General features: G+C 42.9%; 1 protein-coding gene across 6 annotated transcripts in view; it reads left to right on the top strand.

The window, feature by feature from the left end:
* ASH2L (ASH2 like, histone lysine methyltransferase complex subunit) overlaps positions 1 to 22,569 on the top strand; it is a 53,117-nt gene that overhangs the window by 2,363 nt on the left and 28,185 nt on the right. For all 6 annotated transcript variants that reach the window (XM_088832626.1, XM_088832624.1, XM_088832625.1 and 3 more), the window contains exons 4-13: positions 2,887 to 2,975; positions 3,239 to 3,333; positions 7,186 to 7,281; positions 7,982 to 8,077; positions 8,748 to 8,823; positions 10,977 to 11,070; positions 11,764 to 11,981; positions 18,924 to 19,091; positions 19,374 to 19,567; positions 21,863 to 21,955. In XM_088832626.1, the coding sequence (XP_088688752.1) occupies positions 2,887 to 2,975; positions 3,239 to 3,333; positions 7,186 to 7,281; positions 7,982 to 8,077; positions 8,748 to 8,823; positions 10,977 to 11,070; positions 11,764 to 11,981; positions 18,924 to 19,091; positions 19,374 to 19,567; positions 21,863 to 21,955 (1,219 nt within the window). The remainder of the gene's footprint in view (positions 1 to 2,886; positions 2,976 to 3,238; positions 3,334 to 7,185; positions 7,282 to 7,981; positions 8,078 to 8,747; positions 8,824 to 10,976; positions 11,071 to 11,763; positions 11,982 to 18,923; positions 19,092 to 19,373; positions 19,568 to 21,862; positions 21,956 to 22,569) is intronic.

Below are 22,569 nucleotides of genomic sequence, written 5' to 3'. Positions count from 1 at the left end.
CCAGTCTTTGCCCCTCTTCTAGTGAATTAAAATCATATTAAGAATTTGAGAATAAAAGGCTCCTTATTCAGGAGATTCAGTCAACAGCTAGCAAGAGAGCATTACTGACTCACTGTCTACTGAAATGACTATACTGCTGGCTCCCCTGGGGTGTTCTTTCCATATTCAAATAAATTTAGATAAGACTGTCTCAAAAGAGGGCTGCATTGTTAGCTCTGAAATTAACCTCCCATGGGTTGGTTTGTGAAGAAATACCTTCCTTTCTAATCTGTTGAATGCTTTCTAGTTAAAGAGTTAAAGTAGTGTTAATATACTAATTAACATGTGACTGTTGACATTGAAGGACTAAATGTTTTAAACAGAAAAATATTGAATGGTCAGAAGAATTGATCTTGGTAGAAAGACCTAAGAGAGAATATACAAGCTGGTCAGTTAGGAAAGACCTAAAATTGGGCCGTTTTCACAAGGAGAATGTGTTTGGATAAACAGGGCCTAGGAAAGGAAATTTACCAGAGAGATAACTCAGAGCGATGCAGAGACTAATTAAACCACAGTTCAGAGGTTTGGTGGTGACCAGTGTGTACCTGAATTGGAGAAGTTAGACCTAAAACCCAGTGGGTTGGACGGATTATCTTTTATGGCAGATGGAGGAAGTGAGTGAGCTAGCAGGGTATGAAAAAAACTGCTCTAGCCACCTGATCGTGTTTGTTAATAATCGTATACCTGCTTCTCTCTCTCTCCTGTAAATGAGCTTACCACAACAGGCTGTTTGCAGAAGGGGCTGTAGAGAGAGGTAAAAGTGAGGGAACTTGATCTTAATATTCATAAGGATGTTTCTTACTTCCTTGAAAGGTGGTGGTAGACACACACCTGGAAACATCTCTTTAAGGATATGTTAAATTAGTTTCAGCAGAACTGAACTGAACATAGTCACACAGTCATGTCCGACTCTTTGCGATCCCTTGGACCATAGCCCGCCAGACTCCTCTGTCCATGGAATTCTCCAGGCAAGAGTACTGCAGTGGGTTGCCATTTCCTTTTCTAGGGGATCTTCCTGACCCAGGGATCGAACCCGAGTCTCCTGCACTGCAGGCAGATTCTTTACCAACTGAGTTTCAGCAGAGTCTGCGATAAACCTGTCTTTATTTTGATTTCTTCTTTTCCAACTTAAACCAGTCTTGATTTTCTGTTGCTTTCTCCTTTTCAGAACCAAGCTTTTCCTATGCTTTTCCAGCCACCACGCTGCACTAATGCATGGGTCCTGTTAGCCCCCAGTTCCTTCCACCAGCGTCTTCTCTGCCTTCAAACAGTTAGGCCTGCTTTTGCCCCCGAGCTCATCTCTTAGGAAGTGAGCTGACACCTACAGGGAGTCTCAGTGGTTAGAACTCCTTTCACTTCCTCCCCACTCCCAGAAATCAGCCCCTAAGCCAGTTTCTTTTCTTCTTGTACACTTGCTTGTCCAATTTTGGGTTTTTGTGGTTTTTTTTTTTGCTGTTTGCCCTTCTTTTATTTGCAGTGCCCTGGTTAAAACAATTCCAAACAACTTCAGGAAGCATAGGACTCAGGGGGCTGTGAGCAACCTCGTGGGCGGCAGGGACGTGGGGCTGCCATGGGTCCTGGCCCTGCAGAGGCACTGGTGCTGGCGGGAAGCAGACGCCCAATTTTGTTATTTCACTCTATGTGAGGCCTTTTTTTTAACCTTCTGTAACTGCTGAAGAAGCTTCTCACATATTCCCTTTCCTAATCTCTTCCTTCCTTCAGACCTGTTCTATCACCAAACTTACCACTTGGACCACATGGCTTCCGCTTCAAGGTGTTCCTGTCACCCACAGAGAAAATTCACTTCCCCAGGCGTGCAGGGCCTCTGCTGCTTCCTACCTTTCAAGCCTTTCAGCATATCTCTGACAGCTCCCCTCCCCTAGCCAAACTGATGTGCACCAGATTGCCCCTCTGCCTCCAAATTTGCAGTTTCTCACCTCTACATAAAATAGCTCACCTAGAGAAAAGAAAAGCCACTTGTCTTTCCAAATCCAGTTCATAATTTGTGTCCTCGAAAAATCTTCCCTAACTCTTAAATCTGAAGTTACTACTTCAGTCCTTTAAATTCTTAAAAACAGGACTTTCCTGGTGGCCCAGTGGCTAAGACTCCACGCTCCCACTGCAGGGGGCCAAGGTTCAATCCCTGGTCAGCGAACTAGATCCCGCCTCCCTCAACAAAGATCAAAGATCCTGTGTGCCACAACCAAGACCCAAAGCAGCCAAAGAAATAAATATTTGAAATAATAATCATGTGTGTCAGAGAAGAAAAGTGAATGCTAAAAAGAAGTAAATAAAAAATAAATTCTTAAAAGCTGTCATCTGTAGGATTCATTTGGTAATGAGGCAGGTAATGTTTTTTGACTTCTGTGTTGTTCTTGAATAATTATTTACATTTTGAAATTAATCTTTTTATACCTGTCTGCCCTTTCCAACAATTTTATTGACGCTTTACAAAGAGACTTAAATATAATTTAAATATAGATATTTCAATGCAAAGATATTTAAAGAGACTGCTTTGTCTTCTTCCACAAGTGGCCTAGTATACGCTTTCTAGGTGTTTAAAAACCATAATAAACTAGCCTGGATAGGGGCTTCAGTCAGAACCTGCCAGATGTTGAATCATCAACTGTGGTGGATAATGTCCTGCTAAATTTTTGTGACAGAAAATTTCAGCTCTTTGTAAAACTACAAAGGGCCCTGTTTGGGTGCCTTTTTCAAGTTTTCAGAGTTTATTAATATATTAGCATTATTAGCTAACTTTCACTGAGGGAAAGGACCCCTGTTGATTTGCTTCTTGTAGCCGTGTGTTCAGAAGTTCACTGATTTGCTCACTTTGGTGTTCTCCAGATCCTGTCTGCCATTCATGACCAACTACAGCTTCCACTGCAACGTGTGCCATCATAGCGGGAACACCTATTTCCTCCGGAAGCAAGCAAGTAAGGACGAGCCTTGGAGGACTGCACGGTGACCTCCTCTGGTTAGCTGGCAGAGAAAAGGGATCTGGGCTCAGCCAAATCAGGGAACCTCTGCCACAAAGCTGGTAGAATTTACCTTGGGGCTTAGCTCTGGATGCCTACTCTTGTCCATTTTAGATCAGATGATGCTGTGGTTGTTAATCTGTGGACCATGTGGTTGAATATTCCTGTGGTAGCAGGAATATATTACTACAGTAACTCTTTCTTCCTTCTTGCTTTTATAGATTTGAAAGAAATGTGCCTTAGTGCTTTGGCCAACCTAACGTGGCAGTCCCGAACACAAGATGAGCATCCAAAAACCATGTTCTCCAAAGATAAGGTAGAGATAGAATTACTGTCATTGCAATCATGCCAGAGAATCAGGAGGAACTTCTAAATACAGTGGACCCTTGAACAACACAGGTGTGAACTTCACTGGTTCACTTATATGCGGGTTTTTTTCAGTAAATACATACCATAATACAGAGGGCTGACTAAAACTATAGGAGGATTTTTGACTGTGGACAGTCTACTCCCCCTAACCCCATGATTTTTCAAGGGTCAACTGTACAGCCTGACAAGTTCTTTTTCCCCAGTTTTTGTGAATATATGACTGTAGATTCAGTGATTCCTGTTTTCTCATTTCGTGTGATTTACTAACTTCCTAGTGTGTGTTCATTATGTCATTGGCTTAGCTCTTAGAAGGATGAATCTTTAAATAGTTTTGATTGGCTTTACAGAAGCCAACAATTGTCTGTTCCACGATTAATAATCAGATTTTGAGGTGAACCTTCTCAGCTTAGTTTGAGCTGTTTTTATGGATGCCTATCAGATTTTGTTAGGGAAAAGGTTGACTTATTAAAAAAAAGTTTATCCTTTATTGTTAAGCCACATGACTAAAGTCAGTATTCACAATTAGATGGTCAGCCCATCCGTGAGTCTTTCAAGACTGAAGCACCCTCTCACCTTCTCTCTCCACGTGCTGATATTTTGTGTTCTAGTCAATGCTAGATTTGACCTACAAGACTGACTTTATACCCCACTAATTGACTACAGCCTACAGTTTGAAAGACCCTGACTGGGGACTCCCTCTTCCCTGGTGGTCTAGTGGTTAGGACTCAGCTTCCACTGCCCGGGGCATGGGTTCAGTCCCTGACCAAGGAACTAAAATCCCACAAGCCGCCTGACTTGACCAAAAGAAAAAGAACAGCACTGGTTGGTATAGGGTGTTCAGTTCAGTCACTCAGTCATGTCCGACTCTTTGCGACCCCCTGAACCACAGCTCGCCAGTCCTCCCTGTCCATCACCAACTCCCGGAGCCTACCCAAACCCATGTCCATTGAGTCGGTGATGCCATCCAGCCATCTCATCTTCTGTTGTCCCCTTCTCCTCCTGCCCTCAATCTTTCCAGCATCAGGGTCTTTTCAAATGAGTCAGCTCTTTGCATCAGGTGGCCAAAGTATTGGAGTTTCAGCTTCAACATCAGTCCTTCCAATGAACACCCAGGACTGATCTCCTTTAGAATGGACTGGTTGGATCTCCTTGCAGTCCAAGGGACTCTCAAGGGTCTTCTCCAGCACCACAGTTCAAAAGCATCAATTCTTCTGCCCTCAGCTTTCTTTATAGTCCAACTGTCACATCCATACATGACCACTGGAAAAACCATGGCCTTGACTAGATGGAACTTTGTTGACAAAGTGATGTCTCTGCTTTTTAATATGCTATCTAGGTTCGTCATAACTTTCCTTCCAAGGAGTAAGCATCTTTTAATTTCATGGCTGCAATCACCATCTGCAGTGATTTTGGAGCCCCCAAAATATAAAGTCAGCCACTGTTCCACTGTTCCGCATCTGTTTGCCATGAACTGATGGGACTGGATGCTGTGATCTTAGTTTTCTGAATGTTGAGCTTTAAGCCAACTTTTTCACTCCTCTTTTACTTTCATCAAGAGGCTCTTTAGTTTTTCTTCACTTTCTGCCATTAGTGTGGTGTCATCTGTGTATCTGAGGTTATTGATATTTTCTCCCGACAATCTTGATTCCGGCTTGTGCTTCTTCCAGCCCAGTGTTCCTCATGATGTACTCTGCATATAAGTTAAATTAGCAGGGTGACAATATACAGCCTTGATGTACCCCTTTTCCTGTTTGGAACCAGTTTGTTGTTCCATTGTTTAGTGAGACCAGTATATTCAGGATCAGACTGAGTAAGGCCTTTTCTGCTAAACAGACGAGTTAGGACTTAATCCTGAAAGCTGAGGGAGTCAGCAGAGGGCTCCCCTTGCCTCTGCCTGACTTTTTTTCCACATTAAAAAGAATGCGTTTAAAGAGAGGTGTGCTATGATTAGATTTGTCTCTCGGTTTTTTCCTTCCAAATTGTTATTTTGAATTTTTCAAATATACAGAAAAATTCAGATACTACAATAAATGCCTGTTTAGTCCCTATCTAGATTTGCCTGCTGTTAATATTTTGCTGTGTTTGCTCTATCTACCCATATGTATATTTTCCCTGTAAGCTTGTATGAGACTTGAGGCTTACATGTAAGTATAGTATCTATAAAACTGTAGATATTATACTTTATCCAGTATTCTCTCATAACCACAATACAATGACCACACTCAAAAGAATTAACATCAGTGCCGTTTTCTTATATATATAGTTTGTGTTTTTTTAATACAGTATACATTTTCTCAGCATTACTGTCTAAATAATTTCTCAGCTTTTTCTTCCAGCCGGGACCTGATCAAGGATCACACATTGAATTTAGTTGTACTGTCCATTTTCTCTCTAGAGCAAGTCCTTTTTTCTTTTTGGTTTGCTTTGACATTTGAAATTTTGAAGAGCCTAGACAGTTGTTTGCCATGATGTTCCTCAGTTTGGATTTATTGACTTGTTTCCTTATGACTAGGTTCAGCTTAAATATTTTTGGCAAGAATATTATGTAGGTAGTATGTGTTTTTCTGTGTATTCCATTAGGAGGCATAAGACATTGCTTTGTTTTATTATTAGTAATCCCAAATGTGACCACTTGATTTCTCCACTGTAAAGAGACCCTTTTTCTTTGTAATCATTAAGTAATTCATGGGTGATACGTGGAGTTCGTGTGAATATCTTGTTCTCGAAACCGTTTCAAGCAGTGGTAATTGTAACCACTGATTATCCTAACCTCAATCTGTTAGTAGAGTGGTCCTTGTACAACAGAATATATTTATTGGTTACAGTTCTTTTGTAAAGAAGAGGGCCCCCCCCCCCCACATCACTGTTGTTGCTGTCGTTTGTCTTTATTTTTAAGGCTCACCGATTTTTATAGTCCATCATGGGATTTCTGGATTTCTGATGCTCAGATCTGACCAGTGGAGCCCCATCCTGGCTGACTCTGGATACTTTTTGATATGTCCCTGTCAGTCTGAACTCTTCCTTACCTTCTCGAACAAGAATACGTTCCAGTCTTCCCTTATGCTACCCCTGATTCAGCCTGGCTCCTTTCAGTAAAGATTCCGTGTTCACGGAACTGACTGTGGTGAAAGACGTTAGTGGTAGGCTGGAGCAGGTGGCCTAGGGTGGGAGGAAGTTGGTGACAGAGGATGAAGTTCAGACACTGTGTTAGTCATATAAGCAGCAACTGGTGAGGACCACGGTCAGAGCAATGGGGGTGGGAAGGAGGCCTGATTGGTGAACATTTTGGTGATTGCTGAGATGTGCAGGATGTATGAGAAGGATGAGGGTGACTCCGTGTGTCAAACCTGTGATTCTGGGTGATCCTGAGGGCGAAGAATAGAAATCTGCAGAGCAGATGTGTGAGGTGAGGTTCGAGGTCAGTCCTAGTTACAAGCAGTCTGAGGTGCATGCAGGATGTCCAGGTAGAGATGTCCCCAATGCAGAGAAGCAGGAGCTCAGGAGAGAGGGTACCGGGAGCCGTCTTCCAGACGGCAGCCAGGAGACGAGGGCATCTCTTTTCCCTTTAACCGGATCATGCGCCCTGTGTGGCTGAGAGTTGTATATGCTTGATTGAAATTCCCCACAACTTGCATGTTGTTCACGTGCAGTTATATATTCGTTATTAAAAGATGAAAAACATGTATTTGTCTTTTGATTCTGATGAGATCTTTGAAAATGCAGCAGTTTTTTCTGTGTATATGAGCATAATTTTGAAAGCAGCTATAAAAGCTTTAATATATTTTGTTTTAAAAATCAGGATATCATACCGTTTATTGATAAATACTGGGAATGCATGACGACCAGACAAAGACCTGGGAAAATGACCTGGCCAAATAACATTGTGAAAACTATGGTAAGTCAGCTGAAATTGACTAGACTCAACATTTAGAAAACCAGTGTTCCTTGTAAGAATTTATACAAGAAATTATATATATGTATATAAATATATGGGTTTTGTTGGGGTTTTTTTGGTGGTGGTCTCACTAAAATAATGTGATGACTAAGAAAATGAGAACAACAGTATTAAATCTTAGTAATTGTAAATTTTAATAGTTTTCGCACAAAACCAGTAAGTCACACATAGTCTTAAGTGAAGATATGGTAGTTTTATGTACGCTGCTGCATCCTTTGTCCATTGCAGTTTGGCAAGTATAGGTTTATGCCTAAATTGGAGACAACTGTTTTCTTTGATTTAAAAAAGCAAACTCTATTCTGACATTATTGTCATTAGACTCAGAGCACCTGGGGAGACATCAGCTCAGGCTGTTGCCACTGTGTATCACTGTGAGACGCAGGGACGAGTGAGGGTTATGAAGGCTGGTGGCTCTCGTTTTTTCGAGTTTCTCTACTGTTGGTATTTTTTTATGGTCATGCATCAGTTTTCTAATCAAAGAAAAACAGTACTGGTGTGTGTTGGGTTTTTTTTTTTCAGGGGGCAGGGTGTTGGTGTTGAGATTTGGAGATTACACCTAGGAATTGGGAGTTAAGGGTTAATCATCCATTCAGTTTAAGTATAAAATTTCCAGTAACACTAAAATACAGTTTCCTTTTAGAGTAAAGAAAGAGATGTGTTCTTAGTGAAGGAACACCCTGATCCAGGGAGTAAGGACCCAGAAGAAGATTACCCCAAGTTTGGCCTTCTGGATCAGGTGCGTTAATAGGCTTCACAGGCCCCGGTTTGATTTTTAAGCCACGGGGACAGAGAGAATCGGGATGTGTTTTCATTAGTGTATTTGCCACTTACAAATGCCTATGACCCGGTGGGCTCCAAATAAATGGTTCTTACCATGTGAAAGAGCTCTCACCCTCAACTAGGAGACTGGTGTGTTAGTTGCAGCTCTTCCCTAAAATGTTATGACTTGACACATACCATTTTTATCTTTTTAAACTTCCGTTTCCTCCGTGACACAAATACGCCATTCCAAGTTATTTCTGATTTTCTTTCCATCTCAGATTTCATAGAGATTCAGATTTCTGTCTTTTCTTGTAAAATGCGAAGCTCTGGCCACACTGGGCCTGGATTCCCATTGGGAGGTCAGCCTGTGGTCCTCTACCACGCCTCCCCATTCCCCCTCCACCACCCCCAGCCTGGCTCAGCCTAATTCTGAAAGCACTTGCATCCTCACCCTAGGCTGCCTCACACATGTGACTTACTGACCCCTGAAGCATCTAAGTTTGGGACCTCTGCAGGCTTCGGAGTCTAGGTTGTCACTCTATTAGAATTTTCTCTTGGTTTTTCTCCTGGGTTTTATTTTTGGAGCATTGCCAGGCTGATTTGATTAGGTAGCCACCCTCTGTAATTGAATATTTTCCCTCTAGGATCTTAGTAACATCGGTCCTGCTTATGACAACCAAAAACAGAGTAGTGCCGTGTCTACCAGTGGGAATCTAAATGGTAAGTGTTTAAATATCTCATGGATGAAATGTTTGTAAGCTATTGAATCCACATGTGCCTAGAATTGGGCAGTCTTTGGACTGACTCTTGACTAGGTATTTACTAAGATGCTTTAAAGTCCAAATCTCAATTTTTAGGGGCTAGCCACGGATTTGAGCGATGGTGGTAGAGGAGAAATTTTTGTTACTTTACACAAGAGTTTGGTCTTACATGAAACATTTAACATAAAACGAGGTACAGTTTTAAGGTCAGATTTACTAAGTTTATATTGGACTCCCCATCTGTATCTTCATAACTAACAATTTAAGTTCACATGCTTTGCACTCCCATTTTCCTTAATTCTACTGTTATTTAACTTCCTACCCGTCTTCTGATTTTTCTTGCCCTAAATCTTCAGCTTATGCACATGACACCATTTCTGTGTTGACCGCCTACTGTGGCATGTTTTTCTGTCTAACCCGGCTAAGAGCAGGACATTCCTTTGCTACTAATGGCAACAAGGTGAAAGCAGATACAATGGGGAGGTAGCCAGCTCTTCATCTGACATATGGTGTCTTTACCTTCTCTTCTGGAGTGATGGGGTCTTAAATTTGTAATAGTTTCCACTGTTACTAGTATAACTAAGTGTTCTGTTCATCTCTTTACGCTATTTTCCCCCTTTTTGTTAAAATTTGATGAATACATGGTGCCACTTCTGTCCTTACAGGTGGAGCCTCTTTTGGAGGTGAATTCCTCCTCTGTCTTCTTTCAGCCTCTCAGACTTAAGTATTTTGTGGTTTGGAAAATGCGTTTTGCTGAGTTGTGATAGAAGCTGAAACTGAGTTAGGATTGTGAAGCCTGTGGAGCTGGTGGCAGTAGCTCTTGATATGAAACAGTAGTTCTGGTTTACTGTCAGTGACTGGAAGCTTGTGCGTTGCCATATTCTGCCTGACTCCCTTAGTGTTGCTTGTTTTTTTCAATGTGGATCTAAAACTTGTCTCAAAATAATTGAAATGCAATGCTAATAAAACCTTAATCGTTTTTTGATTAAGGTAACAAACTATAGAGATGTTGATGTTGTAACAGTTCAACATTAAGCCTTTTATGAGGACAGCATGACTCCTGATATGTTCATAAAAGGAAGTTCAGCTTAAATCTGGTCCTGTCTGTGCAGAATATGACCTGCCTTCAACGCCTTGATCCTCTTTTTATTGCAGCAGAACTGCTGATAATTTCCAAGCTTGCCCCAAATTAAGATACAGTACTTCATGCAGTTGTTTACATAAAGGTGTTTTCCTACAGTTCAGGGATGTTTCCTGGAAGTTGGAAAAACAAACTAATTGAGAGGAATGACAACTGGACAAAAATTTCAAAGTACCTATTTCAGAAATGCACAAGGTAGTATTCCTTGTGGCTTTTAGTATGTAGCTTGTTTTTTTTTTAATTTATAAATTCTGTATCAGTATTTTCTCTTAATTCCACAAGCCAGATTCGACTAACCTAAATTTGATGCGTTGGCACAATTTTAATAATTGTAAAGATTGCTGACTAAATTTAAAGCCACCTTTCCTGCTTATGTCATGTACAACCACACCAGATGCCTAGCAGCACTGAAGAGAAACACCTTTTTAGTATTTCTGTTTTCTGTTTCCACGTTTGGTGTACTTCTGTTTTGCTGGAAGTTCAAGTTCAGCGCTTTAGCAGATCCTGTGCCTCTCTCATGTTTATGGACTATGCCATGTGTAGTTCACGCAAGCGAGCATCCCTTCAGTGAGGATGTTCTCCTTATGGATGTTTGTATTGATTGGAGTGGAAAAAAGCTGTCCACGCATCTTCTTCTAGCTGTGGGTGTCTGCAGTCTGAATGAGTGGAAATGCATTTGTGTCACATCCTTGGAAAGGGTTCCAGGAGTTGCCTTCCTTTAAGAAGCGAAGGGCACAGCTGTAACCCAGGTGGTGTTAGTGCTGGGTTCACTGGAGTTGCTGCCAGAACCCAGTGTTCTGGGCTGGGAGCCACCCAGCAGACTCAGGCGAACCAGGGTGAAGTCCAGTATGCTTCCGGGCAGGAAAGCCTGTGGTGTCACACAAATGCACGCTGGGAGTGTTTGTCCCTGGGGAGAGTCCCACGGGGTGTCTGTCACAGCTTACTGAAAGTGATCTGCCTTCTCTTCAAAGGAGGAATTGCAGCAGGAAGCAGCGGGAAAGGCAGAGGAGCCAAGCGCAAGCAGCAGGATGGCAGCACCGCAGGGACCACCAAGAAGGCCCGGAGGTGAACACCCCGCACCGCGTCAGAGGGCTGCAGAGCCCCTCAGTGAGGGGAGAGATCAGCTGTCTGCGGGCACAAGCCTGCCCCTCGTTCTCCAATCTTAAACAATTTGAGGGGTCAGTTAGCCCCAGACTAGGTGCCCTGTTTGGGGAACTTGTTTCTAAATGAAACAGCCCCAGGGAAGCACCCTGTGGTGATTTACCTGGGAGTGAAGTTGCGTTAAGGCATCTTGAGAAAGGACAGATGGACCAAAGGCAGTGAAACAAACCGATATTGACTGTCAGTTCTTTTACAGTAAACTTTCTGCCTGTCCCCCTGATAGCTGTTCCCTTCACTTTGTTCAGTCCTGGGGTGACGAAATCCAGGTCATTTCTTATTCAGACTGGAAACAGGTAGTAGGTGTTCATATCGCTGAGTTTCTGTTCATTAGTCATAGTAATAAACACGCTGAAGGAAACCGCCCTTGGTCCTCTGCGCCCTGTCTCCCCTGACTTAGTTGCATACCAAGATAAAGGAGTTTTCATTTCCCCATCTTGCCTGCAGAGGGCAGAATGATCTATTTGAATAATGAAAAACATTTGAAGTTGCCGGTGTTCCAGTTGAAATGGAATACAGCAGAGGCTTGTCTGACAGAATTGAAGGCACATGAGCTAGAGGGGGTTGTAGTTTCTTGATTTTATTTTTTCCTTTCTGCAGTGACCCTTTGTTTTCTGCTCAGCGTCTTCCCCCTCATGGCTACCCCTTGGAACACCCATTTAACAAAGATGGCTATCGCTATATTCTAGCTGAGCCCGATCCCCACGCCCCTGACCCTGAGAAGCTCGAACTCGACTGCTGGGCAGGAAAACCGATTCCTGGAGACCTCTACAGAGCCTGCTTATATGAACGGGTTTTGTTAGCCCTCCATGATCGAGGTGGGTAAGCTGTTAATGTTCGTGCTGGGCCCTGTGTCTCTCAGAACTACTATTGTCAGCTCTCTCCTGTCTAGAATTAGACGGACGTGCCAGTTTAACCCTCACCCCATCTTTAACTAGACTCAGCTGGAATGCAAGAAGTCATTTCCTTCTTTGTTTGTTCTTATAAGCTCTAGCCATTTATATACAGAATACTTTTATTTTTTTAATTTTCTATTTTGAACTAATTTTAACTTACAGTAAAGTTGCAAAAATAATAGAATTTCCATATTGAAAGTGAAATTGTTAGTCGCTCAGTCATGTCCAACTCTTTATGACCCCATGGACCATATAGCCTGCGAGGCTCCTCTGTCAATGGAATTTTCCAGTCAAGAATACTGGAGTAGGTTGCTGTTTCCTTCTCCAGGGGATCTTCCTGACCCAGGGATCGAACCTGCACCTCCCGTGTTGCAGGCAGTTTCTTTACCGTCTGAGCCACCAGGCTGCAAAACACAAAATACTAGAACTTTCATATATCTGTCATCAAACTTCTCCTAATGGTGAGATCTTACACAGCCACAGTACAGTTATCAAAACCAGGAGATGGGACTTCTTTGGAGGTCCAGTGGTTACAAATCTGAGTTTCCACTGCAGAGGGCGAAGGTTCGATCCTTGGCTGCTCAGCACAGCCAGAAAAACAACAAACCCACAAACCCAGGAGATTAACATTAGTAAATACTATGAATGAAGCTGAAGACTTTATAAATTTCACCAGTGTTCCACTAATGCCTCTTTTCTAGGATCTCACATTGCGTTTTAATTATTTCTTCATAGTCCCTTGCAGTGTTAACCAACTACTTTTTTGACTGTTCCTCAGTGAGGGTCTGTCTGACTCTTTTTCCTGATTAGACTGAGGTTGTACACTCGTGTGAGAACACTGCACACATGGATCCTTCCCACTGCATCATCTCTGTAGGCGCGTGATGTCAGTGTTTCTTGTTACCGGTTGTGTGGGCACAGTCATTTGGTTAAGGTGGTTTCTGCTGGCTCTCTCTACTCTCTTTCCTTCTGTAGTTAATACATATCTTAGGGAAAGATCCTTCGAGGTTATGCAAATGTCCTGTTTCTCTAAAGTTTTGCCCACTGATTTTAGCGTCCATTTGTGGATCTTGTTAATGTGGTGTTTGCCTAATCGTTTGCTATTCCTTCCTTCCTTTATTTAATTAACTAATTATTTTTTATCAGTGTGGACTTAACACATATTTATTTATTTTGTAGGCTACATTTTATTTTGTCATTCAAATTACTCCAATTTTGGTCATTAGGAGCTTCTTTAGGTTGGTTCCTGTGGGGTTTGTGTTGTTTTTTTTTTTTTGAAGTATAATTGACGTAGAATACTAGTTTCAGGTTTACAACATAGTGGTTCAGTGTTCTTATAGATGATACTCAAAGTCACTACAGAGTGACGGCTATGTTGTCTGACACTGCACAGTGTATTCTCATAGCCTGTTGGGTTATCCATGGTGGTTTGTGGCCCCTGGTCCCCTCCCTGTGCCTTGCCCATCCCCCTTCCCCCGTGCACTCTGGTAACCACTCCTGTGTTCTCTGTATCTGTGAATCTCTTTCTTGTTTCACACATTCATTTGGTTTTTTAGATTCCACATATAAATGATAACAGAATACTTGTCTTTCTCTGACTTACTTCGCTGAGCGTTAATACCCTCCGGGTCCATCCATTGCTAATGGAATCTCTTGTGTCTTGTTGATAAGCCCCATCATTTATTTTCCCTTACTTACTGGCGTCACAAGTTGTTTGTTTCTGGTTCATCTCACATTTTCCGTGCCGCCTGCCAAGTATCAGCGGCTTCTCCAGGGAGCCCAGATTCCTTTGATTGGGGAACAGCCTCAGAAGCGAAGATGTGAGCGTCCAGTATGCTCACCATTACTGGGTGGTATTCCAGGCTTCTTCGGTGGACTCGGGGGAAATACGTGTCTGCGTCGTAACCGACCCACACATACGTGCCTGTACCAAGTTTACTCTGTCACCTTGGATTTTAATCAAACACTGTAGGGTCTGTAGCCATAAAATTAAAAGACGCTTGCTCCTTGGAAGGAAAACTGTGACAAGCCTAAACAGTGTGTTAAAAATCAGAGGCATCCCTTTGCCGACAAAGGTCCGTATAGTCAAAACTATGGTTTTTCTAGTAGTCATGTATATGGATCTGAGCGTTAGACTATAAAGAAAGCTGAGCACTGAAGAATTGATGCTTTTGAACTGTGGTACTGGAGGAGACTTTGTGAGTCCCTTGGACTGCAAGGAGATCAAAACCAGTCAATCCTAAAGGAAATCAGTCCTGAGTATTCATCGGAAGAACTGATGCTAAAGCTGAAGCTCCAGTACTTTAGCCACGTGATGTGAAGAGCTAACTCATTGGAAAAGATCCTGATGCTGGGAAAGACTGAGGAGGCGAAGGGGACGACAGAAAACCAGATGGCTGGATGGCATCATCGACTCAATGGACATGAGTCTGAGCAAACTCCTGGAGACAGTGAAGGACAGGGAAGCCTGGTGTGCTGCAGTCTCTGGGGTCTCAAAGAGTCAGACGTGACTGAGTGATTGAACAGCCTCCATAGAGTCATTCCAGCCCTCCACCTTCCTGTGTCTGTAACTTCTTTCTGGAGCAGTGAGAAACCTGACTAATTATCTACAATGCATTTTCTTACTTACTCATGTCGAAGGTGCACACAGGGTGGTGTGAGATCTGCATTCACTGACTGGATTACAGCGTGTATGTCAGCTCTTTCGGGCTTGGCCTTGCATACCCCACGTGGATACTGTTAACTTAGATGAGTTCTTTTCTTCCCCACCTCCTTCAGTGTGGTCGTGACTTTCGGCTGTGGTACGGGTGGGCTTATTCGTTCGTGTTGGCGTGCCATGTGGGGTTCTCCTACGTGTTGGGGGCGCGTGTGTGTGCAGGGTGCATGTGACACTCCTGGGTTCTGAGAGTTACTGCTGTTCACTGAGGTTTGCTCAGTGTCCCTCCCTCCTCAGCCCTGCTGGTCCGTTCTCGTTTCTTCCTTTTTCCTCGCTGCTTTCCCACCCACCCTCTGCACTCAGCCAGGCTCTTCAGTTTCTAGTTCATTCTGGCTGTGTTTTTTCTGCACAGGTGAGCACACACATGAATTTCCTTTCCCCTTTTTTTTTTGTACATGAAAGGCAGCATACTGTAGGGAGTCTTGCATTTTGCTTCATGAAGTCACTCCAGACTATTTCAAAGAGCTCATCCACTTTTTTATTTTTTTAGCTTTCAGCCACTTTGAATATGGGCACTTAGGTTGTTTCTAGGATTTTGGATTGACAGAGAAGCAGTGGATAGCTTTGGTGGGTGGGTGTGTTTGTGTGTGTGTGTGTATTATTGGTGGTGTATTTTCCAAAGGTAGAATGCTAGAAGTGGAATTGCTGAACCAAAATAACTATATATGTAGTTTTGTTAAATATTGCCAAGTTTCCCTTCAAAAGGTCGTGCTGGTTTGCATTTCCACCAGCAATGTAGAGAATGTTTGTTTCCATATAAGCTCACAAACAAAAGATTTCCTAGGTATTAATTTTGGCCCATCTGAGAGGTGAGAAATGGAGTCTCAGGATTTTGTGTTTCTTTGAACGTTATTTTCTTGTTGAGTTGTTACCTTGTGAATTAGGTTTGTGTTTTTTATTTCTCCTGTTTCTGTTGGGAGTTTGATCTTTTGTCCCTTCATATGTTAGGGATGTTAGTTAGCCCTTTGTCTGTGGTATATGTTATAAACATTTTCTCCCGGTTTGTCAGTTGTCTTTTGACTTTGTATATGATTTTTTTGAAATGTGAAACTATTTCTTGCCTGGAGAATCCCAGGGATGGGGGAGCCTGGTGGGCTGCCGTCTATGGGGTCGCATAGAGTTGGACACGACTAAAGTGAGTTAGCAGCAGCAGCAGCAGTCCTTTTAATGGCATAATTTATTCAGTTATTAAGAGAATAGCATTCATTATCCTTTAGAATGTGAAAGTGAATTTAAAGAAACTACTTTTAAACAGGTGTACTTCATGAATTTTTTTGCTGCTTTTCTGGAGTATTAATGCAAATTCCAGATAGCATATTATTTTACCCATAAATATCTCAGTATTTATCTCCAACAAGGATTTTTAGAAACATAACCACTATGCCATTATGTTACCTAATGAAGGTGAGTAATAATTTCTTAATTCTTCCATACTTAGTTCACATTTCCATGGTTGTTTAAAATACGCCTCTTTCAGTTGTCTCTTTTAATTAAATCTGAACGCATCCAGATAGTTATTTCATCAGGAAGCCCTTCGTTCGTTCTTTTTTCTTTTTCTTAATTTTCTAATTTTTTCAAAATTTCTTTCTCTGTTGGCTGTGCTGGGTCTTTGTTGTTGTGGGAGGGCTTTCTTTCCTTGCGGCACTCAGGCTCCTCACCGCAGGGGCCTCTCGTCCTGAAGCCTGGGCTGCAGAGCGCGCGGGCTTCGGTAGTTGTGCCCAGGCTTAGCTGCTCCGAGCATGTGGGATCTGCCTGGACCAGGGGTCGAATCCCTGTCCCCCACATTTGCAGGCAGATTCTTAACCCCTGGACCACCAGGGAAGTCCCCTTCATTATTTCTTGAATTGATGCTAAAAGCTGTAACTCTTGTGCTGATGCTTGTCAATCAAAAGTGAAGGAGGCATAGTGAAATCACTTGGACATAATCCCTTGGTGTAATGAACCATTGTAGGATTGACTCCTGCTAGTGACAAGCATACTTTGAGAGTAAGGAAGGGCCAGATAAGTGACGTCAGGGTTTAAGCAGTGATCCTTGTCTTGTTTCACTATTAGCTGTCATTCTCGAGGGGAGAAAAAGGGAGCCCATTGGCCCTTAGTAGTGGCTTGTTAAAACTTAGTACACAGGACAGTAGTGGCTCCTGCTGCTTATGGTGAGCCTTTTAAAACTTAACCGTCTATATAGTATCTTTAAACTGTATTTTGAAGTTATCTCAGATTTGTTTATTAATTTTTAAAGAAAGTTAAAGTGTCAGTCGCTCAGTCGTGTCCAACTCTTTGCGACCCCATGGACTGTAGCCCGCCAGGCTCCTCTGTCCATGGGATTCTCCAGGCAAGAATGGAGTGGGTTGCCGTTTCCTCCCCAAGGGGATCTTCCCGACCCAGGGATCAAGCCTAGATCTTTTGCATTGCAGGCAGATTCTTTACGGTCTGAGCCACCAGGAGAGCCAAATTATTACTGTTTTTTAAAAAGTTATTTGTGTATTTATTTGGCTGCATCAGGTGTTAGTTGTGGCGTGCTGGGTCTTCACTGCAGTGCCTCTGGGCTTAGTTGCTTCGTGGCAGGTGGGATCTTAGTTCCCTGACCAGGGATGGCACCTGCATCCCCTGCATTGCAAGGCATATTCCCAACCCCTGGACCACCAGGCAAGTCCCCTCAGATTTATATCTTAAGAAAGTTGTAAGAACTGTAGGAAATTTGTTGTTTTTTTCCCCCCCTAATCCGCTTGAGAGTAAGTTGCCATGATGTCCTTTCAACCACTGAGAAGTTTATTTTGTGTTTCTTACAGACAGGACATTCTCTTTATGTTATCTAGTACTGCACAGTGAACCACAGTGAAAACTTAGCAGTCTAAAACTACCAGTGTTTATCAGCCCACAGTTTCTGAGGGTCAGGAATCTGGGAGCAGCTTATCTGTGGCCTGGCTCAAGAAAACTCAGGAGGTTGTCATCAAGCTCCTAGTTGGGGCTGACAAGTCTCTTTCCTAGACAGCTCAGTCATGCAGCTTTGACGGGACGCCCTCAGATCCTCACTTGTGGTCCATTCCATAGACTGCTAATTTGTCCTCATCCCTGGAAGCTATGGAGAATTCATTCCATGGAATGTATAATCCGTGGGGTCACAAAGAGTTGGACACAACTGAGCAACTTTCACTGGAAGCTAACTTCTCCCAGAGCAGATGATCAGGGAGCCATAAAGCGTTTGACCCATCTTAAAGTCAGACACTCATTTCAACTTCATTTTATTTGGAAATTGTCATTAAATTCATTCCACACTCCCGTGGAGAGAAATTAGACTCCATCCCTTGACAGGAAGAATATCAAAGAACTAGTAGTTATTTTTTAAACTTACATTCCTGTAGAACCAGTACACAGCCACCAGAGGCAGAAAGTTAGCATCCGATTACTGCCATCCGGTCCTCAGATTCTATGCAGGTTTCTCCAGATGATCTAGTGTGTCCATGAGAGCAGAAGCAGCCAGTTGAAAATCATTCGCTGCCTTTAGTTGTCGTGATTCTTAATTCTGCTTCAGCCTGGAACAGTTTCTTCATCTTTCCTGGACTTTGACCTGGACACTTCTGAAAATGAAGAGACCAGTTATTTTACAGAGTATCCCTCAGTTTAGTTTCATCTGGTTCCTTGTGATCCGAGTTCTGCATTCTCGACAGGAGTATCACAGCAATGGTCGCACATACTGCATCCTGTCAGTATGGTCCTTGTAATGTGGACCTAGGTGGTGTTCACACTTGGGGGAGCTGCGTGCAGGCCATGGGAGGATTCTGCTGTTTCTGAAAGCTTGAAATTGTTTCAAATAAAACGTCTTCTAAAGGATGATTTAGTCACGTCAGGATCCAAACACAGCTGTGTTTTAGGGAATAGACAGTATAATTAATTTAACCTGCCGTCTTAAATAATCGTATGTAATAACAACTGGCTACTTGACAGCTTTTCTCCTTTTTTCTTTCTTTCTCTGCCTTCATCTGTATCTTGAGATTTTTAACTCCTAAACTAATATTTCAAATTCCTGACTTGATATTTCTGATTTTTAATTTTGCTTAACTGGAGGGTAAGAGACTTTGTGTTTTTGTGGCTGTTGTCTCCAAGTATTTCAAATAAGTTGCAGGCTTTTCTGTTCATCTCCATCACTGTAGCCCCCCAGTTAAAGATCTCCGATGACCGTCTGACTGTGGTCGGCGAGAAGGGCTACTCTATGGTTCGGGCTTCTCATGGGGTTCGGAAAGGTGCCTGGTACTTTGAAATCACAGTGGATGAGATGCCGCCAGACACTGCCGCCAGACTGGGCTGGTCCCAGCCGTTAGGTAAGCCAGGGCTGTAATATGGACATGGCAACAGGTGGCGAGGTATCCACCGTCTGGCTGATCCTCATGACTTTGGGGCTAATTGGATTGTGGGCATAACGTTCAATTCCTGAGGGTTTAGGTCAGTTGAAGTTCCTAGGAATAATTCATTGCTTGTGGAAATAATTTGTTAGCAGTTTGACAGAATTGGTAAAAAATTAAAAAGGAGTAGAATCTTTTCTTTTAGCAGGCCAGAGTTGACTTGCAGTCCTAACTTGCTGTGGTATGTTTTTATTGGGACAGGTAACCTTCAGGCTCCCTTAGGTTATGATAAATTTAGTTATTCTTGGCGAAGCAAAAAGGGAACCAAATTCCACCAGTCCATTGGCAAGCACTATTCTTCTGGCTACGGACAGGGAGACGTCCTGGGATTTTATATCAATCTTCCCGAAGATACAGAGACAGCCAAGTCACTGCCCGATACCTACAAAGATAAGGTGAGTCTGTCCTCCTGAGAGATCCCTGGGTTTGAAGACCAGTGGCAGCCAATACCTGCAGCTGCATGTTCTAATGCTTATCTTTCCCAACATTTCATTTTGGAAATTTTAAGACATAACACAGTTGAAAGAATTTAAAAGTAGGCGTCCAAATACCCAATACCTAGATGCTGCCATTATCGTATATTATCCAAGGACTTCCCTGATGGTCCCATGAGTAAGAATTCACTTTGAAGTACAGGGAATGGAGTTTGATCCCTGGTTGAGGAACTCGGATCCCACATGCCACAGAGCAACCAAGCCCGTGCTCCGCAATGAAGATCCAATGTGTCACAACTAAGAACTGACGCAGCCAAATATATATATAAAAACCATGTTATCCATTCATTCCTCCACCAACCTGGTCACCCGTTAATGCATGTTTTTTTAACCCCCACCAGGTAACCTCTGTCAAGTACTTCAGGGGGCTTCGCTTGTGGTTTAGCTGGTAAAGAATCTGCCTGCATTGCGGGAGACCTGGGTTCGATTGTGGGTTGGGAAGATCCCCTGGAGAAGGGAAAGGCTACCCACTCCACTATTCTTGCCTGGAGAATCTCATGGACTATGTAGTCCACGGGGTCGCAAAGAGTCGGACAGGACTGAGTGATTTTCACAAGTAGTTCAGGATGCATATCATTAGCTAGAGTTTAATATTTGTTTGGGCTTCCCTGATGGCTCAGCAGTAAGGAATCCTCCTGTAATGTAGGAGATGCGGGTTTGATCCCTGTGTCAGGAAGACCCCCTGGAGAAGGAAATGGCAGCCCACTCCAGTGTTCTTGCCTGGGAAATCCCATGGACAGAAGAGCCTGGAGGGCTATAGTCCATGCGGTCACAAAGACTTGGACACAGGTTAGCGACTAAACAGCAACAATCTTTGTTTAGTTTTTTCTTCTGATAATAAAATTTACATAAAATGGAACATGCACATTTTAAGTGTACCTTCACTGAGTTTTGAGTTTGACCCAAACCCCTGGGGTGAGGTCCAGTTTCTGACCCCAGGAAGTTCTCTCGTACCCCATCCCAATCAGTCCCCAGCGCCTACCCTGCACTGAAGCAGCCACTGTTGTGAATTTTTCCTCCATCGCAATTCTGTTCCAATGGTTTTCTTTGTTCTTAAACTCGGGTGAATGGAATCGTGGTGCGTGTGGTCGTGTGTCTGGCTCTTATTGTTTGGCATAGTTCTTTGAGATTCTTCCATGTTGTAACAGGACTCCGTGGTCTGTTCCTTTCTACTGCAGAGTAGTTTCTATTGTCTGAAACCATAGTGCTTTTCCATCTTCTTACTGATGGACACTGGGGCCATTTCAAGTTCTGGGTGGTTATAAAATTGCTGTGTATATTCTTGTACAGATCTTTTTTCAACATGTTTTCATTTCTTTTTAGTCATTACCTAGAAATAGAATTACTGGGTTATTACACATTTAGTTTTATAAGAAATTGTCAAAGTCTCCATTCCACTAATAGGGTGTGAGTGTTTTTGTTGCACTCATCCTTGCCAGCGTTTGTTGTTTTCAAACTTAGTTTTATCCACTTTGGTGGGTGTATAGCAGTATTTCACTTGGTTTGAATTAGCACTTCTTTGACTAATGATATTGAGCAGTTTTTCACGTGTCTACTGGTCATTCATCTGTCTTTTGTGAAGTTTCTGTTCTGTAATCCTATAACTTATTAAAAAGATGAACAACCCAACTTTTTAAAAAAGTCAAAATACTTGAACAGAAACTTTACAAAAGATGAATGGCCAGTACACACATGAAAAACTGCTCAATATCATTAGCCAAAGAAGTGATAATTCAAACCAAATGAAATACTGCTACACAGCCTCCAAAGTGCCTGAAGTTAGGGAAACTAAGATTCCACAAGCCACGTGGTGCAGCCCCCCAAAAGAAGGAAAGGTAGAAAAATTTACTGTCATATGTTTACCTGGAAGTAAATAGTTAGAGTCTTGGGAAGCATAAGAAAGGAGTGACCCAGAGACTGTGTATGGGGGAAACAGGCAGGGAGCTAGGAGGGAAGGAAGTGACCGCCCCCGAGTCTCAGTCAGGGCCTTTTATGAAGATGTCTAATAAGTGTGTGCCATCTGGTAGTTCTTAAGATGCACATGGTTCACAGTATAACAAAGCTGACTCTGCGGAGATTTTAAATTTTGTTCAAAACACAAAGACTCGTGCTCTTTATGTGAATCTGGCCTTTTTTTTTCCATGATGACAAAGCTGCTGCTTCACTGTTCCTTTTCTCTCTCTCTCGGTTTTCAAGGCTTTAATAAAGTTCAAGAGTTATTTGTATTTTGAAGAAAAAGACTTTGTGGATAAAGCAGAGAAGAGCCTAAAGCAGACTCCTCACAGCGAGGTGAGTCATGGTCATTAAATGTCAGAAGTAGAAGGATTTGTTCCCTGGGCCCAAGCCCCTTGTTATGAAAGTGAGGGGACTGAGGCCCACAGCGCGGTGGAGGGATTTCTGCTGACAGATCAACAGCAGGGCCGGCACTCTCTCCTGCCTGCCATGGGGTTCTTCCTGGGCTGCCTGCTGCCGTGAGAGGGCTGACCTGGGTCCTCAGAGAAAAGGGTATAAAACAGCAGCTGAATAAGGAACGTCTGCAGGCAGTCGAGGAAGCAAGTCAGAGGTACTGGTCCTTTATCAGAACAGGGAGCAAGTGCAGAGGGGCGAACACTGGAGTAGGAGATGCTGACCTTACTGTGTGACCCGGGGCAACAGGAGCTCTGATGGCTTATTCAGTGTCTTCCAGAACTTTCCCCGCCTCCCTTCTCCCGGGTTGTTGGGAATATGTTTGTCCAAGGTTATAGCACAATCAAAGAAGGGCTGGTGCATCTGGACCAACCACAGAGGCCAAAAATAGAAGGGGAAGGGGTAAAAGAAAAGCTCTGAGCTGGGGACATTGCTCCATAAAAATGCTGTGAAGCCACCTGTGACCGACAGTAATGGAAGCAAATGTGGGAGAATGC

This window comes from Moschus berezovskii, chromosome 26 (genome assembly GCF_049115385.1).
Source record: "Moschus berezovskii isolate FMDL1 chromosome 26, NW_MosBer_1.0, whole genome shotgun sequence".
Taxonomy (NCBI): domain Eukaryota; kingdom Metazoa; phylum Chordata; class Mammalia; order Artiodactyla; family Moschidae; genus Moschus; species Moschus berezovskii.
This window is presented reverse-complemented; position numbering and strand designations above follow the sequence as displayed.